The 13,084-nt window shown below is 40.8% G+C and overlaps 1 protein-coding gene across 10 annotated transcripts in view; it reads right to left on the bottom strand.

The window, feature by feature from the left end:
• The window catches only part of ST3GAL4 (ST3 beta-galactoside alpha-2,3-sialyltransferase 4), a 70,565-nt gene that overhangs the window by 42,200 nt on the left and 15,281 nt on the right, over positions 1-13,084 (bottom strand). Inside the window, exons 1-2 of one of the 10 annotated variants that reach the window (XM_077919507.1) lie at positions 7,750-7,857; positions 5,633-5,787 (exon numbers count right to left, since the gene is read on the bottom strand). The exons of 7 other annotated variants lie outside the window; for them this stretch is intronic. In XM_077919507.1, the coding sequence (XP_077775633.1) occupies positions 5,633-5,734 (102 nt within the window). In that variant the 5' untranslated portion in view covers positions 5,735-5,787; positions 7,750-7,857. Of the gene's footprint in view, positions 1-5,632; positions 5,788-7,749; positions 7,858-13,084 lie in introns of those variants that run through there. 2 more of the 10 variants (XM_077919508.1, XM_077919506.1) reach the window with 2 other exon arrangements.

Genomic DNA, 13,084 nt, shown 5'->3' with positions numbered 1-13,084 from the left:
AGAGAATCCTGAAACAGAATAACTACCACTAGGTTTAACAGCCACCGTGCAGGTTAGCAAAATCAGGGTTGATTCATGCATCTTTCGAGTGGTTCATTAATTTGTACCTGGGATGCGGAGTATGCCAGAGAGCCCTGTTACAAGCATAAGCTCCAGCAAACCACCAGCCAACCCACTTTAAGGTCGCTCGCCATGGCAAGCTTTACCGTACCTGTGATGAAATATCAGATGACCTCTTTGCCACTGAAGCACGAGTCAACCCAGATATAAAAGAAGTGGATGGTCACTCTCCCAAGGACACACATATTGGAAACAAGCCTTTGCCCACACTTGGTGAAAAGTGTAACTATCTCTCCACCTGACCTTCATTGCAGATTTGAGGCCAACACACCACCAAATTCCTTAGAGAAGAACATGGATAAAAGAATAGCAAATAACAGTACAGTGGTACCTTGGGTTAAGTACTTACTTCGTTCCGGAGGTCCGTACTTAACCTGAAACTGTTCTTAACCTGAAGCACCACTTTAGCTAATGGGACCTCCTGCTGCCACCACGCCGACGGAGCCTGATTTCTATTCTTATCCTGAAGCAAAGTTCTTAACCTGAAGCACTATTTCTGGCTTGGTGAAGTGTGTAACCTGAAGCGTATGTAACCTGATGCGTACATAACCCAAGGTACCACTGTAATGATAACACAGCAGCTTAAATTATGCGGTGCTGGGTTTTATACATTGCTGTTATTAGGCAAAGAAGAGACTTGGGCTGAGCTGACTTTGGGGAGTGGGCGCTATAGATAGAACAGTTCACTTCCCTCACTTCTTAACAGCCACGCCACATCATGTGTGGCACCACCTTGGCACCTCTGTCTGGATGTAAACGTGCACAAACTGCTGCAGCTGAGACAGGTTTTACATTTATACAAACCTAAGAGTGGGGGCATGTTCACTGGGAAAGTCTCGTTCATTTTGTTTTCCATGAATAGGAATTGCATTCATTGCTTTCCCCCATTTATTTCAACAGGAGCTCCCTACTAATCTTCTGCTACCCGTAATTTCCATGCCTTGCATCTAAATAGCATGATGTTTCAGGCATTCTACGTGAACTCCAGCCTCACAAACCAGGCATCTCGCCACCTGCCTAATATAGATCGAACAAATGATTCTCATTTTAAAGAGCCCATTTGATATTGGTTGATATCTTTGTGCTTCCTCTTTGCATACAGCCCTGCAGCCTTTCTGTGGTCTCCAGAGGCATTGATACCCCCCCCCCCTAAAATAGAAATGATTTAAAAATAAATCAAACAGAAGCCAAATCGTGTGTGTTTTTAGAAAAATCAGCATTTATCCATTCGAACCCCCTTCATTTTCATAATGAAAACAAATGAGATGGATTACCTGTGTTGCTTGCTATTTATTTTAAAAACGAATGAAAACCAATCTACCAGCATCCTTTTTCTCTATACACCAATGAAACAGGGAAACCTGCCTAGCTTCCTCAGCGGCGACGTATGTCAGGGTTTCTTTAGCAAATTGAAACTTTCAGGCTCTGGTCTCAATCTAAACACTACTCCACCCTCAACACCTGGACTCAATCACTTTGTCTACCACACCCTCCCCTTCCGAAAGGATGAATGCCAGCTGTCACTTTTAATCAAGAAGATTTACCACTCCAGGGTGGACCTTGGGCAGGGGGAAAGGTGAGTAAGATACAATGCAGCCAACTTTTCTGGAAATTCAAAACCAGAGGCACTCAGTATTACACATTCAGCCATCCCTAATAATAATAATAATAATAATAATAAGCATCTAAGCCAGTCTTTCCCAACCTGGTGCCATCCAGATGTTGCTGGACTCCAGATCCCATTAATCCCAGCCAGCCAAATGCCAGGTATGATAGGAATTGTAGTCCAAAACATCTGGAGGGCACCAGGTTGCAAATGGCTGATCCAAACATTAACGTTCTTGAGAGCACTTTGCATACACGACCTCAGTAATTCTTGTAAGTCAATTCAACATGATTATACCCCATTTTTAAGAGGAATGCTGTGGCTTGAAGTTAGTGGCTTATTTGCCTATTAAAATGAGGACAATGGAGGAGTAGAGTTTTGAACAAGGGAACTTCACAGCTCATAATATTAGAGGCAAACTGTTTTTCTTTAGACCTGTAAAAAAAACTTAAGCTGTATTAAGCTTAAGATGGGACTTGACTCTCAGTCCTGCAATCATGTGGTGGTATGAGATTAAAATCAATCATGTGGTGGTATGAGATTAAAAATAGAAAAGTGGGAGAGCATGAATAACAACATGTGTAGTCTGTCCCATAGCCTGTAAATACACAATAGCTTATGGAACTACATGGGACTGTACATAACAGTACGGTAAATCCATCTGCCCACTCCAGTAAGGGCAAGTTGAGAGAGGTTCAAGGTGGCTGCTTCCCAGCCAGATTATGTCCCTTCATTTGGATATTCATCAAAACTCAAACCCAGGTGTCTCCTAGAAGCAATATAAGACTTCCTTGGCCTGACTTTTTAACAGCTTGTGTGATGCTACAGGTAGAGGTTTCAGCCTATGCAAGAAGATCGCAAACAAGTTAAAATATTTAAGCATGATCCAGCAAAACAGAAAAAAGGTAAAATATATTTAAGACACCACTGAAAGACCCACTGAAAGACCCACTTACTTGGGCTCCGAACAATGCTTATGGGTAAAAAATTAATATCAATGGGAAAGCGACGTTCCACTAGGTTAATGGAAAATAAACCAGGATTGAAGGTTTTCTCTGAACCAGGAAACTGCTATCTACTTAATACACCTTCAGTGGAGAAAAACCATGCATGCAAGTTCACTGCAGTTTGACATATAGGTTTTATATTCTTTTCCATATGCAAGGTCCTTCTTGGTTATTTAACAAAAAATATTTAACAAAATGTACATGGCACTTGACCATAATAAAATCAGTTTGCAAGACATTATATGGCCTCAGACAAGTCATGATTACTCAGTCACCACTGTCCAATAGCTATAATAGTGGCTTGCTTTACAACACTGTAAGACTAAGACTGGCTAGAATTCAGGCTGTATTAAAAAAAAACAACCTATGTAAATAACAGAGAGTAATTAATTTATTTTCAAATAGACATAAATAATGGTGGGGCTAGAAAATCTTGTGGTTGCTTAAGCTGCAGGACCCAAATAAAATAGACATGGCTTTGGGGAGGCAGGGAGAAAAAGACAGAGAAATTGAGTTTATGTAAACATTATGCCATCTGGTTTGGATAAAACCAGAACCAATCTGGCAGAATTCACAGGGAAACTCAGCACAAAGTCACCAGGAGGAAAACAATTAAGCTGTATTTAACTGAGCAAACTGATTCAGAGTAAACAGTTTTCTTTTGTGATTCTTTCCTCCATTCAGGATTAACAAAGTTTTGTTTCCCACATGCCAAGGCAGTTTTGATTCAAGGCCAAAGACAAAGGGATTGCCACTAACCTTGAAGGAGGAATATAGCCTTCCCCAATTCTGATTTTGTGAAGAAGTTTTACAGGTGCCTGCACATTTATGTCAAAGAACTGAACTCAAATAACTGATGGGAAGAGAAAAGAAGAAAAACTTAGGTGGGAGACTAAGCTGAGAATTAATGGGAATTTAACACTTTGTGGCAAATGAGGAGTGAGGTGCTATAACAATTCTGGGATGCGCTTCTGTACAAAACAGATGGAGCACTGCATTTATTTAATGGTCCCCAACACAGTAAAATAAAACAGATTCCTGCATGTTGTGAACTAGCATACTCAGGAGAGAAGCTGAGCATAGCCTTTACCTGGTTTTGCTGATCACCTTCAGACAGAATTTTCTTTTCAGAGAAGAATACCAGCACAAGAGCTGTAGACTAAATTGTGGTAGATCCCACAATTTTACCTGCTCACTCTGAGAGCTATTCAGAAAGGCTATGACCTGAAACATCGCCAAGCAAACCTAAAGAACAAATGCACATTAAAAGATCACAGCCTTGTGCAGCATAGCGCAAAGACAGAGCATTGATAGTTGCTGCAACGCCCATCACAAAGGTGCTTTTATTCAGTCTCCCCTCCTGCCAGACTTTAGCCTTTTGTCTCACAACAGGTGGAATGAGAAACTGGGTGAAGAGACCAGTGCGGCAAGAGATACAGAAGCTCAAAATAACTTTGAACTTTTTAAAAACAGGATCTGATCTTCCAAGCTGATATACACCAATCCCAGACTTCAGCAAAGTGAAACCACAGCAAGCCACAATCAACGCCAATGTACTTTGTGAGTACAGCACTTCCCAACGCTATTTGTGTTAAAACAAAATCTCGACTACAGCATACGAAATATTGTGAGTAATAATAATAAATGCACAGTGGGTATCAATAATTTTTAAAAATCAAGTTGCTATTAAAAACACAGGGATGAGAAATCTTGTAGGAAGACAGACAGACAGACGAAAGAAAGAAAGAAAGAAAGAAAGAAAGAAAGAAAGAAAGAAAGAAAGAAAGAAAGAAAGAAAGAAAATACCACCCGTACTTTTAAAAAACTAAGCAGTGACCAGAGTCTGATAGATTCTCTCTCTGGAAAAAATGTTCCACAATCTCAGCCCCATGATGGAAACAGATCTGTCCTGAAGGCACTGCCAGATGTCATTCTAACCACAGGATAGTAACAGAAGCAGATCTTAGAGACTGGATAAAATAATAGGCATTCCTTCAGAAATACTATATGCTGAATGCATATATCGACATGGAAAGACAGAAACCCATACAGATCTGTTCACACCTTCTGGTGGATATGCATTTCTGCCCAACTGTACCCCAAAGACTCAAGGTAGATAACAATTATTTGAAGGTAGTAATCAGTTCATTAACAGCTGTAAAAATAAGTATGGCAAAGAATTGGGTAAACAGTAATGCACCATCCTTAATCGACTGGATTGGGAAAATGTGATCCACTGTAACAATGATAAAATTAACTTACTATTAAGAGAATATGCATAAATAAGGGGGGAAATGTTTACAGGAAAATGGACTGTGTTCCTTATGGTTTGGAATAATAAATACCAAGACAATGTGCAACCTATATGATACTGTCTTATAAATCTGATTTGGGAGTTTCAAGAAAAGATGGCTAACAAAAGACAGAGAAGGATACGCGGGGGACGGGTTTAAACTGTGGAATCCTATGCATGCTTACTCAGAAGACCCTCGGTGTCATTATAATAAATCTCCCGTTTGCTTAAAAAGTCCATTTAAAAAACACCACAAATGTGAAAGGATCACTATTGTCTTTAGCAGCCTTTTAGATCTAGGCACAAGTGCCAAAGAATGTGTACACACCATACATTTAAAGCACAAAGAATCATAGGAGCTGTAATATACCCACCACAGAGCTACAGTTCCCAGCAACCTTAACAAACTACAGTTTTCAGGATCAAGGGGGCGGGGTTTCAATGTACAGTGTGTATTCAAATGCAGGAGTGATAGAATGCATAGGTTTTGGTGTGTCACCAGGCACCTGCAAAATGTTCTCTGTATTTATTTATTTTTAAATCAATCTCAAGACTCCTTCAGTTTTGACCTCTCCATTAAAAAAAGCAAACCATCCCTGTCATTACCTGGGAGCAAGTTCTTGCACGGAAGCACTGTTGAAAATCCATCAGCCTTCTTGAAGTTAACTTCCGAATGCTTCTTAATTCACAGGAACATGGGACTCTCATTTATGTATCCCAGAAAAGTGCATGCTGGGAATAGGTAGATCTGAGAATCAGAGCTAGGGAGGAGTGCAGTGGTTATTTTTAGTTACCCTTGGCAGATCCTTTAGTTAAAAAAAAAAAGCCCATCTTGCGAGAAAGAAAGAAAAATGATTAATTTTACCATGGCAGGCTGGATTTTGAACATGCCCCGTGTGATATAACTTAAGGCATAAATCAACAAATCCTTCCACTTGGGTTGTTAGGGCACTACTTGCTTCTTTAGGCAATTGTACAGGGCGTGGATGGGAAATGATGCCAGGTGACCTCTAAGGAACATATCTGTATAAACTTCTGAAGCAATGCCACACCCTTGGGTCTTAATACCAGCCTGACCATGGGGACGGGTGCAAAATGGCTGCCATCAAGTTGCACTCCTCTTGAAAGTTGGTAGTGTAATACTCTGCAGAAAACACACACGGTAATATTTTAAGTGGTACCAATAAGGGAGTGTTGCAATTTGTGTGTGTTCTTGAGCATACTTTGGATCTAGGGACCTGAAGAAATCTTCCTCTCCAACACTCACAATTGTCCTGAACGAATATTAAGTAAGGAAAGTTCTCCGCACCCTTTCTTTGGGAGCTAAACATTATGTGGAGACACAAGACAAGGCCTCCTTTATGGTGGCACCCCAGCTATGGAACACCCTCCCCTCTGAGCCCACCTGGCACCAGCTCCAAATTTGTTTCAGGCTGCATGTCAAGAACTGGTTATGAGCTCAGGTACTTGACTGCTGTTAAGTTTATGGGCTATCAATACGAACCGGCTTACTGCTTTAGTAATCTAGTAATTTAGGTATCTGAAGAAGTGTGCATGCACGCGAAAGCTCACACCAGTAACAAATTTAGTTGGTCTGTAAGGTGCTACAGGAATTATTTTTATTTTGCTTTAGGTGTGTTACTTTATGCAATGAATTATAGCTTTAATTATGCACCCCGCTCAGAGACCAAGTAGTAAGGGTGAGTTATGATGAGGTGCTCTTCCTTTCCACACAGCCCAAAGGACTGCTCCCTCTCCTAGGAATCTTCAGAGATCCAAGATCTTCTTCAGAGTCCCTTTTAAGAATCCATCTGCTTTCAGATGGACTTTAATGGTGCCACTCCAATTATGCAACTTCACTCCTAGCAAGGCCCACCCAGGGATTGCCCTGTTATGATTCAGATGCCGGGACAAGACCTTTTTTATTTGATGTTGCCTGCTGTAAAACTCAATTGTTTTACCTGGTATTTTATATAACTTTTACTACCACCATTGCTTTTACAGTTTGCTCTGGGATACTGATTTTTTTTAATTGGATGTTTTAACTGCGTGTTATTCCACACCACTTTGGAACATTCAAATTAAAACAGAAAAAGTGAGCTGTGAGTCTTTGAAATAACAATAAAAGGAAGGAAGGCAATGATTAGCATTCAAGGCAAACTGCAGATACGAGTGCTATAGAAATAGCCACTGGTTCTGCTTGGTAATCACCCCCTGAGCACCACTTCTAGAGCTTTTTTGCAGGAACATTCAGCTGCTTAAAATACCTTCCTTTCCTACTGATTGAAATTCAAGACTTATTTTTTAAAAATATATATATTTCTAAAAAAAACCCCGTAACACACAAAATAAATCAGTCTAACTAAAATCCCCCTCCCAACAGAAATCAGCAGAATTAGCAACATTATTATAAAACTACATGCAGTTAAATTCTACCCAAAGCTTGCTTTTACGTAAACACAGCTTTCATCTGGCCCTAAGCTGATATACCCATGGACAGCATCCTAAAGTCAATTTGCAGTGACAGAGGAGTCTAACTTCCAAAGGTAGGGAGAAACTAGAGGAGAACCTTAGCTGCAGATAATAATAGTGCTATAGCTGCCAACATGGTGGCTGTCTGCATGCTCCCCAGTGCCCCCAAAGTCTCCCCTGGCACCCCCCCCCCAAGGCCTCTTCTAATTTTTGGAAGTTTGGAGGGAGGTGGTTTTGCTTAGTTTTTTCACCTTTAGGAGACAAGCTCTAGCTTGCAGCCAACTCAGCCATCTTGCTTTCTTATCCCCAGAATGCATCTGAACTCCACCAGGGACAGACCAAGCTAGTGCTTTGCTTGTGCTCAGCCAAGGTGCCTGCATGTATCTATTGATGTATGCACTGAATTAGATAAAAAGAGGAGAAATGTGTCACATGGTTGCTTCTTAAGGGTCTGAGGAAAGAAGGAGTGCTGGAATGCCTGGGAGGGGATTGTGGGTTATTTTAATTTTGTGGGAGGGCAATTTTGTGCTTTGGGGCAGAGGCAAATGCATTGCCTGTATGTGTGTTAAAATGATGCCTGGATGTTGTTTGAAGACGTTGGAAGGGAAGAGAAATTGGCCATAAGAGTTCCTCAAATTTTGAAATATGCTCATACACCTTAACAGTTATGTGACCCCCTGCTTATTCAAACGCATTGAGTTTACAGCAACCCTACAAGGCAAGTCTATATTATTAGTTAGGGTTACTTTGGAATTTTGCCGATCGAGGATCTGTCAGTCACACTTGCAAAAGCTAACTGCTGCCATGATCTCTTCAGTAGTGCAGAAGCATAACGTGATCAATGGACTGCAATGCAATAAAATCAATTTTATTTGTAAATCACGCAAGCCGGCTTGGCTGGAGGTTTCTCACTATCAGCATTGAAACCACGTGACTTCAAATGCACTCAGCAAAAGAAGCCAAACTGCAACCCACGTTCTATGCACGGCAATGAGAGTTTAGAAATCTGGAAAAATCTTTGACAATTAGGATCAAACTGTATGTTGTAGAAATGCATGGCGGCGGCTGATCACATGTAGGTTATGCATCTCTCGGGTTATGTCTAGCAAAAGACATTACCCAAAATGGCTTTCACCATTTCTCTACCTGTGCTCAAATTCACTGTCCATTGCACAAAGCAGGTGGAGAAATGGTGAATGATCACATCATTCATAAATGCATATAGAGATATACACATATATTGAGTGACATGGGCCACCAACAACCACGTGTCCTTTGTCATGTCTTGTTAGGGGCTAAAAAGAAACCAAATCGTCATTTAGTGCATTATCACAGTTCTGAGATGCTGAACACCCACACCATCGAGGTGATGTAGTGGACAGGGAACACGTGAACACAGCTCTCAGACTTTTTCCAGAGCAGGATCAATTATGTTATCTGCCTGAGTACTCCCGACAACCTGATAATGTGGCTTTAAAAATGTTTCTAACAGATTAGCACAGAGGAAATCAGAGAATGAGAAAAACAAACAGAAGCGGCATATTAGCAGCTTCAAGGATAACACTTTACTGGAAGATTATTGCCATTTCTTCTTTTTAAAATTGCTTTATTGTTGTTGTTGTTGTTTTCTTTTTAAGTAGCACTGCCCCATAACAGAAATCCCAATGTATACATATGCATAATATGCAGAATTCTGTTCCGACTGGGTACACCATTCTGAAATCTTAGTCTTCAAGGTAGATATTGTTACAAAACAAATGACATGATTATAATACTAAGATCTGAAGGAATCCTTGGAAAGAATTTATTGAGTTGGACTGTAAATGGAAATAATTAAAATATTTAAAAATCAAGAACTACTTTTGGACTTTTTGAGTGGAAAAAATATTAATTTGTGGTGTCTGAGAAGATTTATGTCTGGCAGACTGATAAGCACCTATATATTATATGATATAGCTAGATGGTATCCTACTAGTGAATGCTTTGAATACAGTGGACGCTCGGGTTGCGAACGTGATCCATGCGGGAGGCACGTTCACAACGCGCAGCATTTGCAACCTGCAGCGCCGCATCTGCGCACATGCGGGTCGCAACCCGGCAGTTCTGTGCATGTGTAAAGCGCGATTTAGCGCTACTGCGCATGCGCGGTAACCCAGAAGTAACCCGTTCTGGTACTTCTGGGTTCGGCCACGGTGCGCAACCCAAACATGTGCAACCTGAAGCTTCTGTAACCTGAGGTATGACTGTAGTTTGAATGGATAGAGGATTGGAAGCTCCTCTTTCTTCTTTGTTTTTCTTTCTATCTCTTGATCTTTCTTTATTTTGGTTTTTGTAAAATTTATTTCTTTAGATTACTTTGACTTCTATTGTATTTTTATGTTGCAATAAATTTTCAATAAAAATATTTTTTATATATGAAAAGGATATCAAATCTGCAGATTAAACCAAAAGTCTCACTTCACTTGGCCAATAAAACATGCATAGAGGTTAACACATGCACACAAAATCGGCTGACGGGAACAGTAAAAGAGAAGCTTGTCATGTCTTTGATGGGTACATTTTGATAATCAAAGATCTCTCCATTTGCAAGTGGGAACAGGAGAGTATATGTCAGTGTTTACTGTGAATCTGTACAATATCTAGGACTGTTAACTGCTGGGTCTTGCCTTCATTTTTAAACAGAGTTTTGAAGAAACAGCAGAGGGGAATATATGTTGCTAGAAATAAGATAGATAAAAGGGAGAGCAGAGCATTAGTTATAGCCTCCAGCTGTCAAAAACCACTGCAACACAAGTTTTCTGTGCACAAGGCTGAGACACAGTAGGTGTAGAGAGAGAAAACACAGGTATGAATAACTATTTAGGTGCAATAGTCTCTCTTCTCGCTCTCTGTCTCATTTCATATTCCCTCATCCAAACCACTGAATGATTTAACTACAGCCTGTCCTCAAAATCAGCATGAGCCTTTCTTACCAGTCCACCAGTCTACATGTTTTGCTTTGATTACATTCCTCTGATCAAAGGGATACTGGCAAGCCAGTTTGAGCGAGACAATCTTTTTGAGTTCCCTAATCTCTCAATGAAGGAGTGATTGGAGAACAAATACCATGCGGTACACAAGGGTGAACTCAGGAACCATGGAGAGGAAATAAGAGTAGAGGAAAATTTTAGGCTGAAATGAAGGAACGGTAGGTGTCCTGACAGCAAGAAACATCAATGGGATGAGAGAGGGACAGAGATAGATGCCCAGTCGCATTGGTGCATTGTGACTGCTGAAAGCAAAACGGTGAAATGCCTGTATCAAACACAAATTAGACACCCAGTTAAAATACTTTGTAGGATAAGGGAATTTGGAAGAGGGAAATTAAAAAAGAATAGTGACATGGTAGAGTCATGGGCTCTTGAATATCTTATATACAAAGGATAGACTTTTTTCAGTGCCTAGACATTTTTCCCTTCAAGCCTCCATAGTTCTCCAACATTCCAGAACAACAGCCATTATAGAATTCAGGGCTGGCCATCTCTCTCTGTTTCAATCATTCAGAGGGCCTCTGGTAAAATTGCATCACTGTCCTTACTCCCTGCTAATTTCTCCATCAACAAGTCTTTGCATTTAGTGCTATCTGTACTTCACTGTGGGTGGATTAATGCAACTATTTCCCAACACCTTTTAAGGGGAAAGGGCCAAAGCTCAATAGTATATAGAAGGTCCCAGATTTGTATCCCCTGCATCTCTATGGTAGCGCTGGAAAAGACTGCTGTCTGAAACCCTTGGAAGTTGCTGCTCTTCAGCGCAGACCAGGGTTGGTGAAACTGTGTATTTCCAGAAGTTGCTGGACTGCCACTCCCATCAGCCCCACGTAGCATGTTCAATGGTCAGAGATGGGTAGTGCAGCAATATCCGGAAAGCCACAAGTTCACTGCCCCTGGTGGAGGCAACGCTGTGATAGATGTACCCATAATCTGACTCATGTAGGGTTGTCACCTTTGTTCTGGCATAATACAGGGCAGGGTGCGGTGCTGAAATGACTTCAAAACAATACATCACAATCTATTGAAGCCTAACAGGACGGCCTCTCTGGAATCTGTCACATGCACACACACACACATACATTTGAATTTGTAAATCTGTCTGTACTTTGCTGCCCAGAGCTTTAATACATGATCACTTTCACACACTGGGCAGAGAGAGAGGTAGGGAGAGAGAAGCAGAGATACAGGAAAAACGGCATCTTGTATTGAATCAATGTAGGATGTAGCATTTTACATTGAAATACGGGGCAGTTCTGTATTATACAGGACAAGTGGCAACCCTAGTCATAGTAAGACCATCCTGTGTTCCAGTTTTACACTCCAAGCTGGGTTTTGGGCCAGAAAGTTATGCTTCCTCAAACAACAGGCTCAACACACCTGTGCAGATCAAACCCTAAGTCAAACCTATACACACAGATGGGGATGAGAGGGTAGAGCCAATTGCAGCTGAGGAGTGGGTTCCAGTTTTCAGTGTTATTCCACATAAAAATAAGTTCCCATAAAAAGAAAAGGTTCAATCCCAGACCGTTTTTGGCCATGTTGGCTTATTATTTGAATCCATTGAGTATTCAGCCTTGCTGCTCTCTACTGACCAAGTAAAATTTTAATAGAGAATTAAGTAACTTAGTTAAGAACACATGAAAGTAAATTGTATTGCTTGTTCTGAGGTAGGGCTGATAAAATTTGGATAGGTAAAAGGGAGTCTGACCCTTCCCAAATATTCAGATGGCCCCTAAAATTTTTTCTCATGTTCACCATCCCTCTTGGCAGATGCTTTGCATGCTCTTCAAGTTGGCTAATGATCCAGCCAATCAAGGATTATGGATTCATGATCATGATTCAATGTAGCCCCTCACATGTGACAGTGGGACGTCACAATGCCAGATCAGTATGAGGTCTTGGCTACTGAATGAGAGAATAGTCGTTTTCCATTTTAGAGGTGAAACAAACGAATAAATCCTGACCAAAACAGGAAGGGAGGGGGGACATTGGTTCGTGGAAGTGTATTTTGCACGACACAGCTTCTGGGAATCCTGGCTCAACCCTAGTTTTGCATTATATTTACTTAGCTCTGTAGGCAAAGGGCAAGGCAACTTGACTGCATTTAGCTCCAACAGTTCAAGTCTATTCTCAAGCCACTGGCCTTAACAGGACATTACTATAGCAGAACAGCAGAGGCACAGGATTCTGCAGGTGTGGCTTTGGAAAGTGAGAAGATATTTAGCAGGACAGTAGGAGTGAAAGCGACACTGTCATCCTTGCCCTGCTGTAGCACATATTTTGAAAGCCATGGAAAGCTCTTTCACAGTGCATCAGGAAGACATACAATCTCACCCAATGAGGGCTGAATAAACTTCTTTTTATTATCTTGTACCTGGTTAAATATTTAAAAGTTATTGTTAAGCAATAAAAGCAGATATTTTGCCCTTTGACATATGCAAATATATGTTCTTTCCTCCACTTTACCAGGTTTACCATTCAGTCCAATAAGGAAATAGTTATATCACCTCAGTAAATTTTTACAGTGATGCAAATTTAATGCCCTGTGAGTGTG

This window comes from Podarcis muralis, chromosome 15 (assembly GCF_964188315.1).
Source record: "Podarcis muralis chromosome 15, rPodMur119.hap1.1, whole genome shotgun sequence".
NCBI lineage: Eukaryota > Metazoa > Chordata > Lepidosauria > Squamata > Lacertidae > Podarcis > Podarcis muralis.
This window is presented reverse-complemented; position numbering and strand designations above follow the sequence as displayed.